The 19,483-nt window shown below is 41.7% G+C and overlaps 1 protein-coding gene across 1 annotated transcript in view; it reads left to right on the forward strand.

The window, feature by feature from the left end:
• Nucleotides 1-19,483, forward strand: part of LOC138962152 (calcium-transporting ATPase type 2C member 1-like) — a 67,593-nt gene that overhangs the window by 22,212 nt on the left and 25,898 nt on the right. The window contains exons 4-12 of the mRNA XM_070333879.1: nucleotides 1,252-1,287; nucleotides 2,834-2,895; nucleotides 5,203-5,311; nucleotides 6,076-6,234; nucleotides 8,105-8,173; nucleotides 9,269-9,411; nucleotides 11,790-11,914; nucleotides 16,104-16,201; nucleotides 19,096-19,179. Of these exons, the coding sequence (XP_070189980.1) occupies nucleotides 1,252-1,287; nucleotides 2,834-2,895; nucleotides 5,203-5,311; nucleotides 6,076-6,234; nucleotides 8,105-8,173; nucleotides 9,269-9,411; nucleotides 11,790-11,914; nucleotides 16,104-16,201; nucleotides 19,096-19,179 (885 nt within the window). The remainder of the gene's footprint in view (nucleotides 1-1,251; nucleotides 1,288-2,833; nucleotides 2,896-5,202; nucleotides 5,312-6,075; nucleotides 6,235-8,104; nucleotides 8,174-9,268; nucleotides 9,412-11,789; nucleotides 11,915-16,103; nucleotides 16,202-19,095; nucleotides 19,180-19,483) is intronic.

Genomic DNA, 19,483 nt, shown 5'->3' on the forward strand with positions numbered 1-19,483 from the left:
ATAAATTATTTCCTTTATTCAAAGCACTCTCAAATTGACAATGCAATTTGCACACATTGACATCATGCACTTGCAAGAACCTGGTAAAACAGCAAAGCAATACACCGAGTCGCCGACAACATATTGCCATACCCTTTGATCAATCAGGAAAGGGTATGAAAACCCTTTACTTTTTTGGTGAAAGGGTATGAATACCCTTGACCTCAGAGCCTGTGTGGAACCCTGGTTTCACTCCGTTTTGCACAAGCGGCGGACTACGGTCATTGTGAAAAAATGCAGTGCGTTCAGTTTCATTCTGTGAGTTCCACAGCTTGACTAAATGCAGTAATTTTGCCTTACGCGACTTGTTTTTTTGTTTTGGTTGATACTCTGTGAGTGCATGCGTGTGCGTGTCTGTCAGCCTGTCTGGCTAGCTGTCTGTATGCCTACTACTACCTTCTGGGAGATGCCGTTTTTCTTGTAGAAGAAAGAATATTTATCTGGGTTTTTTGTTTGCTTTTTGTTTTTTGAATAGGCAAACAAATTTGGGTCTTTTTTGATGATGTGTGCAAATCTGCTTGCTATGGTGTACATGTATATATTTATATGTACGTATTTACGTGCGGCACGCGTGTGTGTGTGCGTGTGTGACTTTGTGCCTGTGTGAGTGTGCCTGTATGCTGACTTTATTAGCAGGCATCTGTCAAAAATTGTTACGATCAATGATCACGTGAGTGTAATGTCATGTATATACTTTTGATTTGATTACGTGAAATGCTGCTTTTGTATATTTACTTTTTTTACCATTGTAAAAACCAATCCACTGGTTATACAATTAAACAATCCATCCATCCATCTCTCTCTCTCTCTCTCTCTCTCTCTCTCTCTCTCTCTCTCTCTCTCTCTCTCTCTCTCTCTCTCTCTCTCTTTCTCTATCTCTCTCTGTCTCTTTCTCTATCTCTCTCTGTCTCTCTTTCTCTCTCTGTCTCTCTGTCTCTTTTTGTGTGTGTGTCTCTCTCTCTCTCTGTCTCTATCTAGGTCTGTCTCTCTGTCTGTTTGTGTCTCTCTCTCTCTCTCTGTCTCTATCTCTCTGTCTCTGTATGTGTGTGTCTCTGTCTCTCTCTCTCTCTCTCTCTCTCTCTCTCTCTCTCTCTCTCTCTCTCTCTCTCTCTCTCTCTCTCTCTCATTGTGTCTCTTGAAGACTGTTGTATTTCCTCATAGATGTACATGTACTGTCATCATTACAGTGAGTTTTGCCCTTTTTGTCCTCAGGCTATCATCATTGTGGTCACAGTGGCATTTGTACAGGTGAGTTATTAGATATGAGGCTTGCCGGTTTGGGTGAGTGATGAAAACCGTGCCTGAAGGATAAAGATGTGGTAGGAAAGGGATTGAGTGTGTTTCTGTGTGTCTGTGTGAGACGGCATTATAGCCTGAAAGAAAAGGCTTAGAAGTAAGACATTAATTAAGCCGATATGTGAGGAAACTGAGTGTTCAGATAGTACAAAGCTACATGCATGCATTGTGAGGCCCCTCCGATGACAGGCCACCTCCGAATATAGGACACCTACTGTTGTCCCTTAGTCACGACGGGCGCAGTGGCGTGGCGGTAAGACGTTGGCCTCCTAATGGGGAGGTCGTGAGTTCGAATCCCGGTCGCTGCCGCCTGGTGGGTTAAGAGTGGAGATTTTTCCGATCTCCCAGGTCAACTATGTGCAGACCTGCTAGTGACTTAACCCCCTTCGTGTGTACACGCAAGCACAAGACCAAGTGCGCACAGAAAAGATCCTGTAATCCATGTCAGAGTTCGGTGGGTTATAAAAACGCGAAAATACCCAGCATGCCTCCCCTGAAATCGGCGTATGCTGCCAGAATGGCGGGGTAAAAACAGTCATCCACGTAAAAATCCACTCTTGCTAAAAACATGAATGAACGTAGGAGTCTAATCCCATTAACGAAGAAGAAGAGAAGTCCCTTAGTCTATTCATTTTAGCATTAAACCATGTTCTGAAAGACCACCTGCAGTGGAGGGACACATGTTTGACTCCCAAAGGGTGTCCTTTCATCACAGGTACCACTGTAGGAAAAAACTGTCAACCTGATTTGCAACGTACTGCCTATCGTTCTTTTCTTGCCCTCAAGCCATATCCTACATCTTTTCTCAGTGAAGATATCCTTTGCTGCTTCTTTACACGCAATGAAAAGAATTCTCCTAAAACTGCTGTCCACCGTAAAGATTTGTATCAGTATCAATGATAATTAGACATCTTGTCACGAGCCTATGCAGAGAATCCGGAAACACATGTTACACGTACTGACTGACTGACCGTTGAAGAAGCGTTTATGGCTATTTTAAGCCTCAGTTATGGTGTCTGGAAACAGCTGTTGCCTCGTATGAAAGATGATAGGAAGATGTAGTAGGTGAAGTGCGTAATGTTATCATTTTACAATTAGATACAAATGAGGGTGACTGTTTGACGTGAGAGAGTGTGGAATGGGGACGGAGGTGGCTTTGATTTATGTGCGTGTGCGTGTGATTGCAATGCCTGTGTGTGTGCATGTTTGTGTGTGTGTGCGTATGTGTGTGCATTAATGTGGAAGGGTAAGGAGGAGACTTTGATATAGAGAGTGTGTTTGTGTGTGTGTGTCTGTGTGTGTGCGCGTGCATCTCTGTGTGCATGCATCTGTGTGTCTGTGTGTATTCGGTATTGCTACAATAGAGGGTTCTCCTAATTGGGTAGCAGAATCAGCAGAGTTTATGATGGATATTTCATGTATTCTTTGACCCAGCTCCCCCAACCCCCTGTGTATTGACATTGTTATTTTAATGGCTGTCTTTTTTCACTGACTACAGGAATACAGGTCGGAACAGTCACTAGAAGCGTTAACTAAACTTGTTCCACCCCAGTGTCATTGGTAAGTTTGTTTTGTTTTTTACCGTTTTCTGTCCTTGTTTGTTTCTCTGTCTTTATATATGTATATATGTAGTTCTTGTTATTTTTAATTGTTCGTGTGTTTAAGGATTGTATCTGATGGTGAATTGCCTTGTGTATATGGCAGATCCGCTTAGATAGGCCTTGTTTTTTTGAGCTGTAGATTTTCTCTCCTATTACACAGTGTCTTGATTATCTGCCAAAGCAGTGGAACGGACCTGTGTCAAATTAGTACAGTGGAACCCGCCTTTTAAGACCTCCAATAATCTGCGAAAAGCAGGTTTTCAAAAGAAGGGAGTCTTGGGGCTAATTTTGCTGAGGTTATGAACGCAAAGTCTGAGAAAACAAGGTCTTTAAAAAGGAGGGAGTCTTGGGGGGTAATTTTACAGAGGTTATGAACGCAAAGTCTGAGAAAACAAGGTCTTTAAACAGGAGGGAGTCTTACAAACTTGGGGGATCTTAAAAGGGGGTTCCACTGCAGTAACTTTTGTTGGATTGTGGATCACACTCTACGTGCTACCATGAGAAGACATTTTTTTAAAGTGAGCTTCATTCAGTTAGAAGAAATTTAAGCTGTGAACTTTCAGTATCACTTTGAGTTCCACCAAATGTCCAGGTCATATCAGAGGTACATGTAGTTGTACTTTGATGGGTACACTTGCCAAGCATTATGTAGAATCAAGTGGTTTGAGTGGATGGATGGTGGTGTGTGTATAAGAACTAGATTTTAGCATTCACACGAGTAGGACAAATAACAGGAACACCATGTGGCCATTACAGGAAGTGTCTATTTACCCAAAACTCCATAGTCTTAATATAGTACACAAACCAAATAACACTACATCTCCCCTAATTAAGAATGGACAAAACTCAGCACAAAAACGCTTTGACTAGAATAAAACTCGAATCGAATATAAAACTAAATAGACGACGCGGAACCGAAAACGAACGCGGAACCGAAAACGAACGCGAAACCAAAATCGAACAGTTTGCACTTCACGGAAGTCCATGTGCATATCTGTTTTCAAAGATCGAGTCTTTCTCGTGGCTTCACAATGCGTCCGGATCTTGTTCGGGCAGCGTCTCCTCCAAAGGCTGGTGTGAGGTCCAGTGGCTCTTGGTCTGGGATGCGTTCCTCGGTAGCAGGGAGAGTGGCAGATGACCTTGGGACGTCACTCTGGTGTTGTTGCTGGCGACTACGGCGACGAAGCTGGTGGCGGTTCCGTCTGGTCATTGTACCGGCACTTGTCTTCACAGGGTAAGAACGGGTTGGTGTTGAAGGTGTTGTCACTTCAGCTGGACAAGGCCTTGGGTGTTTGATCCAGACTTGCTGACCCGGTGGTAGTGGCGACAGGGACCTTGCACGATGACGTCTGTCAAAGTTGGCCTTCTGCTGCATTTTCTGGTGATAGTCAGCTTCACGGAACTTCGTTTGATCCAGGGGTTTCGGTATGTACCGAGAAGGATGTGTTGGGATCCTAGTCCTAAGTTGCCTGCCGTTTAATAGTTCAGCCGGACTTAAGCCTTGTGCCAACGGTGTCGCTCTGTAGTTCATCAGGGCAATGTACGGATCTTTAGCTTTCTTCAGAAGGTTTTTGACAGTCTGTACAGCTCTCTCTGCTTCTCCATTCCCCTCGGGGTGGTAGGGACTGCTCGTCAGATGGGTGAAGCCGTACTCCTGGGAGAAGAGTCTGAACTCCCTGGAGTCATACTGAGGGCCATTGTCGGAAACAACGCACTCAGGTGGTCAAGTGGTTTGAGTGGATGGATGGTGGTGTGTGTATAAGAACTAGATTTTAGCATTCACACGAGTAGGACAAATAACAGGAACACCATGTGGCCATTACAGGAAGTGTCTATTTACCCAAAACTCAATAGTCTTAATATAGTACACAAACCAAATAACACTACACATTATACATCAAATCAAATGGGGGAAATTATGGTTGTGGTGAATTGTACAACAAACACAACTCTTTTGCATTATGTGCATTTGAATACAAAGATATGAAAAGACTATTTTTTTCCACCGAAAACAGAGTACAACTGTCTAAACGGCAGAGGGAAAACGGTCATTTACGTAAAAACCCACTCATGCAAAAACATGGGTGCACGTGGGAGTCGCAACCCATGAATGCAGAAGAAGAAAATACACATCTCAAATACCATCATTCCTGCATAAGATCAAACATTCCGTAAACTTTTTTTTTTTTTTAAATTCTTGATTTGGGATTGTTAACCGTCTATTTGTTCTGAATTAATGACTTGTGTAACAATGTTTATGCCACAGTATGCGCAATGGACAGTTGGAGACATTCCTTGCCCAGGACGTGGTGCCTGGAGACATCATCATTCTCAACATTGGGGACCGCATTCCTGCCGACATCAGACTCTTCGAGGTACCTGCACTATTTCTGTTTAGAATTAAAAAACAAAAATTGTAGGTTTTTGGAACGTTTAATTGTTGTACGAGAAATGTCACGTTTTGTTTTGTCAATGAATAAACGTTCCAATAACCTACAATTCTTGTCTTTTGATTCTGAATTTTGGATCGTTGGCAGTCTATCTGGTTTTCTTATTTCTGTTTCTGTTTAATATTGGTCTCATTTATCCTTGAAATTTGTTTGTGGCTGAGAATATTTTCCTTCTCATTTCCATAGAAGGTAGTGCATTCCTGTGTAACATTGAAGTTTTGTTTTCAGGCTACAGACATAGAACTTCTATCAGTTTTAGCGATGAACTTTTTTGTGGTTTTTTTTGCGCCTTCACAGCCTGCTGACAGTCAAGAGTCATTCGAGTAAACTGACAAGCTGTGTGTTAATGAGGACAACAGTTTAGCAGAATAAGAATTAATTTCACATTGTAAGCAAATATTCAGACGTTCTTTTTTTTTTTTTTTTTTTTTTTGCTGATTAACATACAGGGAAAAAATATGCAATATTATGAGAATACAGTGGAACCCCCCTTTTAAGACCTTAAACAATCTGAGAAAATCAGGTCTTAAAAAGGAGGGAGTCTTAAAATGGAGGTAAATTTACAGAGGTTATGAACAGAAAATCTGAAAAAACAAGGTCTTAAAAAGGAGGAAGTCTTAAATTGGGGGGTCTTATAAGGGGGTTCCACTGTATGAAGAGGACTAAGATTTTTGTGATGTCATTTTCAGGCAGTGGAGCTGGCAGTGGATGAGTCCAGTTTCACTGGGGAGACAAAACCAATGGTCAAATCCACTGAAGCAGAATACAAGAAAGTTTCAAATGGCCGTGTCTCAGATCGGAAGAATGTCGCTTTCATGGGAACTCTGGTCCGATGTGGCAGAGGAAAGGTAACTTTTGAATGTAAAAAGTTGTGTCTGTTGCTGTGTTCTGGTTTTTTTTGACTAACATGCGAAGCAAAAGTGAGTCTATGTACTCACCCGAGTCGTCCGGCCGGCCGGCCGGAAAACTTTAACGTTGGATATTTCTTGGACACTATTCAGTCTATCAGTACCAAATTTGGCAAGATGGTGTATGATGACAAGGCCCCAAAAAACATACATAGCATTTTGACCTTGCTTCAAGGTCAAGGTCGCAGGGGCCATAAATGTTGTCTAAAAAACAGCTATTTTTCCCATTTTCTCTGAAGTTTTTGAGATGTAATACCTCACCTATATATGATATATAGGGCAAAGTAAGCCCCATCTTTTGATACCAGTTTGGTTTACCTTGCTTCAAGGTCAAGGTCACAGGAGCTCTTCAAAGTTGGATTGTATACATATTTTGAAGTGACCTTGACCCTGAACTATGGAAGATAACTGTTTCAAACTTAAAAATTATGTGGGGCACATGTTATGCTTTCATCATGAGACACATTTGGTCACATATGATCAAGGTCAAAGTCACTTTGACCCTTATGAAATGTGACCAAAATAAGGTAGTGAACCACTAAAAGTGACCATATCTCATGGTAGAAAGAGCCAATAAGCACCATTGTACTTCCTATGTCTTGAATTAACAGCTTTGTGTTGCATGACCTTGGATGACCTTGACCTTGGGTCAAGGTCACATGTATTTTGGTAGGAAAAATGTGTAAAGCAGTTCTTAGTGTATGATGTCATTGCTAGGTTTAGCTGAAGGTCAAGGTCATGTAAAGGTCAAGGTCAAGCATGTGAGTCGTATGGGCTTTGCCCTTCTTGTTATTTAAAAAAATGGATTTGGTTGACTAAACAGTGCAGTGTGTTTTCTGACATAAATAATGATTACACATTAACATGCTTCCATTTGAAACTTCGAGGACTTCATCGGGGATTGACGTCGCTTCGTCGGGCTTCAATTAGACTTTGGGAGGGCGTCAATCCACGATGAAGACCGAGAAGTTTCAAATGGAAACATGTTAATGTTATTGTAATTCAATCTGACGACGATCTCTTTCCTGCTTTCATGCGGTTGTAAACAGACAGAATTGGTTCTGTTTTGTTCACACACTACTTTCAGTCCACCTACCTGCAAGGGTCAAGTCCCAAGAAATATGTCTCTGTATTCCTATCGTATCACTCTGCTCCTGTTTTGTTTTCTTTCACACACATTTTCCCTTCCTTTTTGACGGGTTTCTGGACAGCAAACTCTAAAACAAATTCTTTTCATCACAAAAGCGATCTTTGGAATTGACTGACGTAGTCCGGAAGAATTCATGCATCAACTTACGTCACGTATTCGACGTCATCACTTCGCATACCTTATGGTCTCGGTATTTCGTTGGCCTTCATATTTCCTACTTGTAAAATGACCCTCAAAGCTAACCGAGACTAGTTGAGGCTGTATCAATGCGCCTCGCCAGCAGGTTGTTAATGAATTTTTTAGCGAGTGGTTATCGACAATTAATGACCGGTAATTTTCAATGAGTTGGGGCATTCTGACCAATCACAGGATCTGTTTCATTAAAACGCAAACTTGATTGAATTACAATAATAAATATCTTTTCTATAGTGCGAGTCCCATCAATTAGCTCCAGGCGCCTGATAACTCACTGTTGACAACTCAAACTGTTTCAATTTTGAATCATTTAGACTGAGCCTTTGGTTTGGATTCTGTTTATTACTTTTGCATTCCATGCATTCACATTTTTGTTTCGTTGCAATGTCTGGGGGGATGTAGGTATTGTTGTTGCCAGTGTACGTCTGACCGCATGAGAACATTTATTTGTGTTATTTATTTCAGGGTATCGTGATTGGCACTGGCCATGAATCTGAATTTGGTGAAATCTTCAAGATGATGCAAGGGGAAGAGGTAAAATCGTACAATGCAAACATCACACCCCTCACACTGTTACTTTCGAAGAATGAAACTGGTCGTGTGGATTATTGTTTTGTGGTTACGGAGTAAAGATTTTACAGACTTTTCAGACAGTTTACAGACTTACTCATGTCTTATAGACTTATATAATCAATGCAGTAGTTTCAGACAGGCAACACCACAATACATGAAAATAAAAAGAATGTGAGTAATCTTTTGGTGCATGGAAGCAATAATGTTTAACCTTACAAAGCTGCTCTAAGTGATTACAAAACCATCAGCAAATTAAGGGCTGAAAGACACTTAAAATCAACAGCTGCAGAATTGAGGGCCTCACGGGAAGGGAAATTTTAGCTTTCACGATCACAGTTACCTTGATTTTTGTCAATGATCACCGCAGTCAATGATGAAAACAAATCACGATCACGAGACTTGATTTTTTTGTCATCACGGATCACGGGCAAAGTCCCATCACGATCACAGAAATGGAAATTTCGGCAATCACGGTCACAGAAAGGTCAAAAAACGCCAATCACGATCACGATTTTAAACCCTTTGGGTCCCTTAGAATTCTGTAACTCAATAGACAATCTTTGGAAACCCCCTTTTACGACTTTCACAAATCCAAGAAAATCAGGTCTTAAAGGGTGGGGGGTGGGGTGGGGGGTGGGGTGGGGGGGGGGGGGGTGTAGTCTTAAAATAGAGGTAAATATACAGAGGCTATGAACAGCTCGTCTGAGAAAGAAGCAAATGTTGAATTGGGTGTGGGGGGGGGGGGGGTGGGGTGGGGGGGGGGGGGTGTAGTTTTAAAATAGAGGTAAATATACAGAGGCTATGAACAGCTCGTCTGAGACAGAAGGAAATGTTAAATTGGGAGGGGGGGGGGGGGGGGTTGTCTTTAAACAGGGTTTCCACTGTAACTCTGTTAGAGTTTTTTTTATTTTATATTATTTGCTATCAAAGTAAGAGTTGTATAACTTGAAGATTAGGCAACTTGTGATAAATTAAACTCATTGGGAATTTCCATAAAGTTGACATTACATCAAGAAATTCATCAGTTGACACATATTGTGTGTGTGATGTCTGCAGGCCCCAAAGACCCCCCTGCAGAAGAGCATGGACACCCTGGGCAAGCAGCTGTCCTTCTATTCCTTCCTCATCATCGGCCTCATCATGCTGCTGGGCTGGGTGCAGGGCAGGGGCATCCTCGACATGTTCACCATCGGCGTCAGGTATGGCCCGCAACCTTCACCTTGCTTTCTATAGGTTTAAATAATGTTGACATTGTATTCATAACATTTAGATAAATATGAAAACAACAGACAGACGAACACTTATAATACAGAAAAGGAACTTATCTGACAAATTGTCCAGAAGCTTGTTCGGAAGACACAAGCGAGACATAACTTATCTGACAAATTGTCCAGAAGCTTGTTCGGAAGCCACAAGCAAGACATAACTTATCTGACAAATTGTCCAGAAGCTTGTTCGGAAGACACAAGCGAGACATAACTTATCTGACAAATTGTCCAGAAGCTTGTTCGGAAGCCACAAGCGAGACATAACTTATCTGACAAATTGTCCAGAAGCTTGTTCGGAAGACACAAGCGAGACATAACTTATCTGACAAATTGTCCAGAAGCTTGTTCGGAAGACACAAGCAAGACATAACTTATCTGACGAATTGTCCAGAAGCTTGTTCGGAAGACACAAGCGAGACATAACTTATCTGACAAATTGTCCAGAAGCTTGTTCGGAAGACACAAGCGAGACATAACTTATCTGACAAATTGTCCAGAAGCTTGTTCGGAAGACCCAAGCGAGACATTTCATTCATTTCATTTCATTTCATTTCATTTCATTTCATTTCATTTCATTTCATTTCATTTCATTTCATTTCATTTCATTTCATTTCATTACTTTATTGTCCCATCGCTGGGAAATTATGACAAAACTGACATAACTTATCTGGGGGAAGTTCGGAAGACCCAAGCGAGACATAACTTATCTGACAAATTGTCCAGAAGCTTGTTCAGAAGCCACAAGCAAGACATTACTTATCTGACAAATTGTCCAGAAGCTTGTTCGGAAGCCACAAGCAAGACATAACTTATCTGACAAATTGTCCAGAAGCTTGTTCGGAAGACACAAGCAAGACATAACTTATCTGACAAATTGCCCAGAAGCTCGCTCAGAAGACACAAGCGAGACATAACTTATCTGACAAATTGTCCAGAAGCTTGTTCGGAAGACACAAGCGAGACATAACTTATCTGACAAATTGTCCAGAAGCTTGTTCGGAAGACCCAAGCGAGACATTTCATTCATTTCATTTCATTTCATTTCATTTCATTTCATTTCATTTCATTTCATTTCATTACTTTATTGTCCCATCGCTGGGAAATTATGACAAAACTGACATAACTTATCTGGGGGAAGTTCGGAAGACCCAAGCGAGACATAACTTATCTGACAAATTGTCCAGAAGCTTGTTCAGAAGCCACAAGCAAGACATTACTTATCTGACAAATTGTCCAGAAGCTTGTTCGGAAGCCACAAGCAAGACATAACTTATCTGACAAATTGTCCAGAAGCTTGTTCGGAAGACACAAGCGAGACATAACTTATCTGATAAATTGAGCTCGCTCAGAAGACACAAGCGAGACATTGATTGTCTTGCTTCTGTCTGTTCACTTAAAAGACGGCTTGGTTGAAGATCAGTGACCGTAACGTTTTGTTTTGTCATAATTAACAGTTCCTATAAACACACCTATCTTGTTTTTGACTCACATGCGAAGCAAAAGTGAGTCTATGTACTCACCCGAGTCGTCCGTCCGTCCGTCCGTCCGTCCGGAAAACTTTAACGTTGGATATTTCTTGGACACTATTCAGTCTATCAGTACCAAATTTGGCAAGATGGTGTATGATGACAAGGCCCCAAAAAACATACATAGCATCTTGACCTTGCTTCAAGGTCAAGGTCGCAGGGGCCATAAATGTTGCCTAAAAAACAGCTATTTTTCACATTTTTCACATTTTCTCTGAAGTTTTTGAGATTCAATACCTCACCTATATATGATATATAGGGCAAAGTAAGCCCCATCTTTTGATACCAGTTTGGTTTGCCTTGCTTCAAGGTCAAGGTCACAGGAGCTCTTCAAAGTTGGATTGTATACATATTTTGAAGTGACCTTGACCCTGAACTATGGAAGATAACTGTTTCAAACTTAAAAATTATGTGGGGCACATGTTATGCTTTCATCATGAGACACATTTGGTCACATATGATCAAGGTCAAGGTCACTTTGACCCTTATGAAATGTGACCAAAATAAGGTAGTGAACCACTAAAAGTGACCATATCTCATGGTAGAAAGAGCCAATAAGCACCATTGTGCTTCCTATGTCTTGAATTAACAGCTTTGTGTTGCATGACCTTGGATGACCTTGACCTTGGGTCAAGGTCACATGTATTTTGGTAGGAAAAATGTGTAAAGCATGTGAGTCGTATGGGCTTTGCCCTTCTTGTTTGATTCTGAATTGGGGAACGTTGGCAGTCTGTTTTTGGAATTGTATGGACATGATGTTGATATAGTGACCATGTGTTTCAGCCTTGCTGTGGCGGCAATACCGGAGGGTCTGCCGATCGTGGTGACGGTTACGCTGGCCATTGGGGTGATCAGGATGGCCAAGAGGAAAGCCATCATCAAAAAGTTGCCTGTGGTGGAAACACTTGGTCAGTCTCCTTCTTCTTCTTCTGCGTTCATGGGCTGAAACTCCCACGTACACTTGTGTTTTTTGCACGAGTGGGTTTTTATGTGCATGACGGTTTTTACCCCGTCATTCTGGCAGCCATACGCTGCTTTCTGGGGATGCATGCTGGGTATTTTCATGTTTCTATAACCCACCGAACTCTGACATGGATTACAGGATCTTTTCCGTGCACTCTTGGTTTTGTGCTTGTCTGTACACATGAAGGGGGATAAGGCACTAGCAAGTATGGACTTCAGTTGACCTGGGAGATTGGAAAAATCTCGACCCTTAACCCATCAGGTGCGACTGGGGTTTGAACCCACAACCTTCCGATTAGGAGGCCGATGCCTTATCCACTAGGCCACTGTGCCCGTCTAGCAGTCTGGATCTGGATGCCCACTGGATGTTAGTCGTGGAGTATCAATCAATCAATCAATGAGTCTTATATCGCGCATATTCCCTGGGTACAGTTCTAGGCGCTCTGCAGTGATGCCGTGTGAGATGACATTTTATACGGCCAGTAGATTGCAGCCATTTCGGCGCATATTTACCTTTCACGGCGTATTATTCCAAGTCACACGGGTATAGGTAGACAATTATTAACTGTGCCTAAGCAATTTTGCCAGGAAAGACCCTTTTGTCAATCGTGGGATCTTTAATGTGCACACCCAATGTAGTGTACACGGGGGGGAGGTTCGGACACCAAAGAGAGTCTGCACACAAAGTTGACTCTGTGAAATAAATTTCCGCCGAACCTGGGATCGAACTCACGCTGACAGCGGCCAACTGAATACAAATCCAGCGCGCTACCAACTGAGCTATATCCCCCCCCCCCCCCCCCGGGTATACATCACAGGAGCCGACTTTGGCGATACGTGAAGGGTGGTGTGAACATCGCCATTTAAAAAGACCTTAACTCTTACCAGTTCGCTCCCTTGCCCATCGTAAGCAAGCTTACGATGCCCCCCCTGTAGTTTTCCACTGACCAATTATCTAATTATAATTTTTTTTTTTTTTTTTTTTTTACATTGGATGGGTCGGACAGTGGATAAACTCATATTTAAGACACACTTTATGACTGAAACAAGCTGGGTTTTTGTTATAAGTTAGTTATAGAAATGCATTATTAGGCACAAAAAAAGAAAAAGTGTGTTAACGGTAACATAGGCCAAAAAAATAGGGTCGGTAGGTCGGGACTTTTTTTTAATTTTTTTTTTATTTCCCCAAAACATATTTTTACGTTATTTTGCCAAAAAACAAAGCCCCCTTTTTTGACTCACATGCGAAGCAAAAGTGAGTCTATGTACTCACCCGAGTCGTCCGTCCGTCCGTCCGGAAAACTTTAACGTTGGATATTTCTTGGACACTATTCAGTCTATCAGTACCAAATTTGGCAAGATGGTGTATGATGACAAGGCCCCAAAAAACATACATAGCATCTTGACCTTGCTTCAAGGTCAAGGTCGCAGGGGCCATAAATGTTGCCTAAAAAACAGCTATTTTTCATATTTTTCCCATTTTCTCTGAAGTTTTTGAGATTCAATACCTCACCTATATATGATATATAGGGCAAAGTAAGACCCATCTTTTGATACCAGTTTGGTTTACCTTGCTTCAAGGTCAAGGTCACAGGAGCTCTTCAAAGTTGGATTGTATACATATTTTGAAGTGACCTTGACCCTGAACTATGGAAGATAACTGTTTCAAACTTAAAAATTATGTGGGGCACATGTTATGCTTTCATCATGAGACACATTCGGTCACATATGATCAAGGTCAAGGTCACTTTGACCCTTATGAAATGTGACCAAAATAAGGTAGTGAACCACTAAAAGTGACCATATCTCATGGTAGAAAGAGCCAATAAGCACCATTGTACTTCCTATGTCTTGAATTAACAGCTTTGTGTTGCATGACCTTGGATGACCTTGACCTTGGGTCAAGGTCACATGTATTTTGGTAGGAAAAATGTGTAAAGCATGTGAGTCGTATGGGCTTTGCCCTTCTTGTTTTCTTTTTTTTTTTCAAATTTTTTTTCTTCAATTTTTTAATTATTTTTTTTTCGAATTTTTATTTTTTGTTATTTTTATTTTTTTTATTTTATTTATTTATTTATTTATTTTTTTTTTTTTTTACCAAATGCCAAACAAAAGTCTAGGGTCGCGCGAAAAAATAGGGTCAGTCAGGATACTGTAAACAGAATATTTTTTTGGGGGGGGGCCTTAGGCATGAAACGTCCAACTTTGAAATTTGGGTGGGGGTATTCAGGTGACAATAACTTTTTTGTTTATCAGCAAAACTCTATAAAACTTTGCTATGTTATGTAAAATGAATGCCCAAACAGACTAGTTAGCAGCATATCTAAAATAAACTGAACACAAAAAAAATTTCTTCTTTGTGTTTTTCACGTGTTCCAAAAAATGGGCGTACAAATTTCAACAAAAATCATGTTGTCACCCCCATAACATTTTTACCTTTAAAGATAGCACAATTCTCTTTGCAAATATGAAAAGCTTATTCATTTTCCTTTCATTTGATATATAATTTTCTATATTTCATTTAGAATATGACCCCAGATAGCCACTCGGCAAGTAGGCACCAACAGCACTGTAAAATATGCCCTAAAACCCCCGAACTGGTAAGAGTTAAGTCCTAGAAACAGATACTCTTGTTAGTAGCTGTAGGCTGAGAAGTATTGATACCGTTTTGGTATCTTTTTTCCAGTTGCTATCTTATGGGCGGCTTTATTTCAGGGTTACCTGAATACTAGGAAACCTCCAAGAGTCACAGGACGCTTCAGTCATGTGGTCACGATTTATGTGTTGTTGTTGTTTTTCTAGATACATTTAGTTTTCTATGTTATTGTGCAAAACACCAATACAGTTGTACCCACTTTTAAGACCACCAAAATCTGAGAAATGTGGGTCTTAAAAGCTTAACAAGGAGGTCAAATTACAGACGTAAGCAATAGAAAGTCTGAGAGAGCAGCATCTTTAAATGGGGGAAGTCCATCATTAATAATAATAATAATAATAATAATGGACATTTGATATAGCGTATAATCATATATATGCTCAATGCGCTTTACATATTAATTTCTGCCGTGTGAGATGGAATTTTTTACACAATATATCACACAGTCACATCGGCCAGCAAACCTCAAGCCTATTAGGGCGAGCATTCACCTTTCACGGCCTTTATTCCAAGTCACACGGGTATTTGGTGGACATTTTTTTATCTATGCCTATACAATTTTGCCAGGAAAGACCCTTTTGTCAATCGTGGGATCTTTAACGTGCACACCCCAATGTAGTGTACACGAAGGGACCTCGGTTTTTCGTCTCATCCGAAAGACTAGCACTTGAACCCACCACCTAGGTTAGGAAAGGGGGGAGAAAATTGCTAACGCCCTGACCCAGGGTCGAACTCGCAACCTCTCGCTTCCGAGGCAAGTGCGTTTCCCACTCGGCCACCCAGACCACTCTGCACAGGACGCCTCAGCCACAGGACAGCTACCACCTGCTATCCAGACCACAGCAGGTGGTCATCTTCCGCCTGAGAACGGGACACAACAGACTTAACCAGCATCTCCACGGGAAGCTGCATGTTGTGCCCTCCCCCATGTGTTCTTGTGGAGAAGCAGAGCAGGACGCGGCCCACATCCTACGAGACTGCAGGAACCACCAGGTGCTGAGAGAGGAAATCTGGCCATTGCCGGAGTCCCTGCACAACAAGCTGTACGGGCCAGTGGCTGCGCTGCAGAGGACGACTAATTATATCTCAAGATCTGGACTCCAAGTGTGATAGGCGATCGAAAAGAAGAAGAAGAATGGGGGAAGTCTTAAATTGAGAGTGGTGGGGTGTCTTTCAATATCGATTTCACTGAGTGTGATCTTCATCTAAATTCAGCTGCTGTCTTATTTCTTTCTTACACTTCCCTCTCTCTAGCCAACTTTTCTTCTGGGCTGTACAAAATGTAGATACTCTCTCACTGTAATTAGTTTCTCCGTGATGGGTTTTCATAATCGCATTATATTACCTTGGATCAATTTGTATTGACAGCTTGAGCTTGGTGTTCTGATAGAAAGGTTCATGTATTCCCTCTGTGCACGAGCAAGCCATGGTGATGGAAGACTGCACATTTCTTATTGAATGCTTTTTATGTGTTTCAGGGTGCGTAAATGTCATTTGCTCTGACAAGACGGGCACTCTGACGAAGAACGCCATGACAGTGACGCAGATTTATACAGCTGACGGCAAACATGCGGAGGTACGTATGCAGATGTGCCTACCCCCCCCCCCCCCCCCTCCCTCCCTCAAACTGGTCGTCTTACTTTCTCATTAATCATTAGGTTCCGTGATAGTTAGAGGGACAGTAATACCTGTCTTCTTCTGCTTGTTTCTGGACAACATTGTGATGGTTAGATGGACAGTAAAACCTGTCTAGTTCGGCTTGTTTCTGGACATTGTGATGGTTAGATGGACAGTAAAACCTGTCTAGTTCTGCTTGTTTCTGGACATTGTGATGGTTAGATGGACAGTAAAACCTGTCTAGTTCGGCTTGTTTCTGGACATTGTGATGGTTAGATGGACAGTAATACCTGTCTAGTTCGGCTTGTTTCTGGACATTGTGATGGTTAGATGGACAGTAATACCTGTCTAGTTCGGCTTGTTTCTGGACGTTGTGATGGTGAGATGGACAGTAAAACCTGTCTAGTTCTGCTTGTTTCTGGACATTGTGATGGTTAGATGGACAGTAATACCTGTCTAGTTCGGCTTGTTTCTGGACATTGTGATGGTTAGATGGACAGTAATACCTGTCTAGTTCGGCTTGTTTCTGGACATTGTGATGGTTAGATGGACAGTAATACCTGTCTAGTTCTGCTTGTTTCTGGACATTGTGATGGTTAGATGGACAGTAATACCTGTCTAGTTCAGCTTGTTTCTGGACATTGTCATGGTTAGATGGACAGTAATACCTGTCTAGTTCAGCTTGTTTCTGGACATTGTCATGGTTAGATGGACAGTAATACCTGTCTAGTTCAGCTTGTTTCTGGACATTGCCATGGTTAGATGGACAGTAATACCTGTCTAGTTCTGCTTGTTTCTAGACATTGTGATGGTTAGATGGACAGTAAAACCTGTCTAGTTCGGCTTGTTTTGGGACATTGTGATGGTTAAATGGACAGTAATACCTGTCTTGTTCGGCTTGTTTCTGGACATTGTGATGGTTAGATGGACAGTAATACCTGTCTAGTTCTGCTTGTTTCTGGACATTGTGATGGTTAGATGGACAGTAATACCTGTCTAGTTCAGCTTGTTTCTGGACATTGTGATGGTAAGATGGACAGTAATACCTGTCTAGTTCTGCTTGTTTCTGGACATTGTGAATGTGATGGTTAGATGGACAGTAATGCCTGTCTAGTTCAGCTTGTTTCTGGACATTGTGATAGTTAGATGGACAGTAATACCTGTCTAGTTCTGCTTGTTTCTGGACATTGTGATAGTTAGATGGACAGTAATACCTGTCTAGTTCGGCTTGTTTCTGGACATTGTGATGGTAAGATGGACAGTAATACCTGTCTAGTTCTGCTTGTTTCTGGACATTGTGATGGTTAGATGGACAGTAAAACCTGTCTAGTTCAGCTTGTTTCTGGACATTGTGATGGTTAGATAGACAGTAATACCTGTCTAGTTCTGCTTGTTTCTGGACATTGTGATGGTTAGATAGACAGTAATACCTGTCTAGTTCTGCTTGTTTCTGGACATTGTGATGGTTAGATGGACAGTAATACCTGTCTAGTTCAGTTTGTTTCTGGACATTGTGATGGTTAGATGGACAGTAATACCTGTCTAGTTCGGCTTGTTTCTGGACATTGTGATGGTTAGATGGACAGTAATACCTGTCTAGTTCGGCTTGTTTCTGGACATTGTGATGGTAAGATGGACAGTAATACCTGTCTAGTTCGGCTTGTTTCTGGACATTGTGATGGTAAGATGGACAGTAAAACCTGTCTAGTTCGGCTTGTTTCTGGACATTGTGATGGTTAGATGGACAGTAATACCTGTCTAGTTCTGCTTGTTTCTGGACATTGTGATGGTTAGATGGACAGTAATACCTGTCTAGTTCGGCTTGTTTCTGGACATTGTGATGGTTAGATGGACAGTAAGACCTGTCTAGTTCTGCTTGTTTCTGGACATTGTGATGGTTAGATGGACAGTAATACCTGTCTAGTTCGGCTTGTTTCTGGACATTGTGATGGTTAGATGGACAGTAAAACCTGTCTAGTTCGGCTTGTTTCTGGACATTGTGATGGTTAGATGGACAGTAATACCTGTCTAGTTCAGCTTGTTTCTGGACGTTGTGATGGTTAGAGGGACAGTAATACCTGTCTAGTTCTGCTTGTTTCTGGACATTGTGATGGTTAGATGGACAGTAATACCTGTCTAGTTCGGCTTGTTTCTGGACATTGTGATGGTTAGATGGACAGTAATACCTGTCTAGTTCGGCTTGTTTCTGGACATTGTGATGGTTAGATGGACAGTAATACCTGTCTAGTTCTGCTTGTTTCTGGACATTGTGATGGTTAGATGGACAGTAATACCTGTCTAGTTCAGCTTGTTTCTGGACATTGTGATGGTTAGATGGACAGTAATACCTGTCTAGTTTTGCTTGTTTCTGGACGTTGTGATGGTTAGATGGACAGTAATACCTGTCTAGTTCGGCTTGTTTCTGGACATTCTTTGTTTGCTAACTCAACTGTGGTTGAGGTTCTTCAGCTCTGTGCCCACCAGCACTGTCTTACCCCCCCCCCCCCCTCCCCCTTCTTTCCCCCTCTCTAATGTACATAATTATGTTTCTGTGTTGAAATTGAGCAGTTAAAGCCAGGTACACATATTGTGAAGGATTGAGCACAGGGTAGTGGGTTACTTTTGGTTGTTGCTTATAGTAGTTGGTGTTGGATATTATTTTTTTCTGTCTGTCAGTATGTCTGCCTGCCTGTCTGTCTGCCTGGTTGTGTGTGTGCGTGTCTGTCTGTCTGAAAATGAAGATTTACTTGGATGGGGGGAAAGGTACAGAAATGGAATGATCAGGGTTTTTTCTGTTAAATACACATTCCTTTTCTTCTCCCTGGGTTAAACACTTCAAATATTGCGTTGCAGGTAACAGGGGTAGGCTACGACGCACCGGGCACTGTCATTCCAGAGGAAGGGGACGTCACAAACTCCATGTACAAGGTGTTGGAGGTCAGTGCAAGATTATTGTGTTCAAGTCAAATCCATAACTTTCCAGTATCTATCTTATAGACTGCTTCATTTCAGGTGGTACACTGCAACCCCTGTGACCTTGAATAATAGGCCGTGAAAGGTGGATGCAGCGCCTATAGGCAGTCGATCTACTGGCCGATGTGAATGCGTGATATATTGTGTAAAAAATTCCATCTCACACGGCATTATTAGGTAACATGCACCTTGAGTCGCCTTGTGTGGTGAAATACGTGCACGATATAAATCCTCGTAAATAAAAATAAATAAATAAATAAATAAAACC

This window comes from Littorina saxatilis, linkage group LG1 (assembly GCF_037325665.1).
Source record: "Littorina saxatilis isolate snail1 linkage group LG1, US_GU_Lsax_2.0, whole genome shotgun sequence".
Lineage (NCBI taxonomy): Eukaryota > Metazoa > Mollusca > Gastropoda > Littorinimorpha > Littorinidae > Littorina > Littorina saxatilis.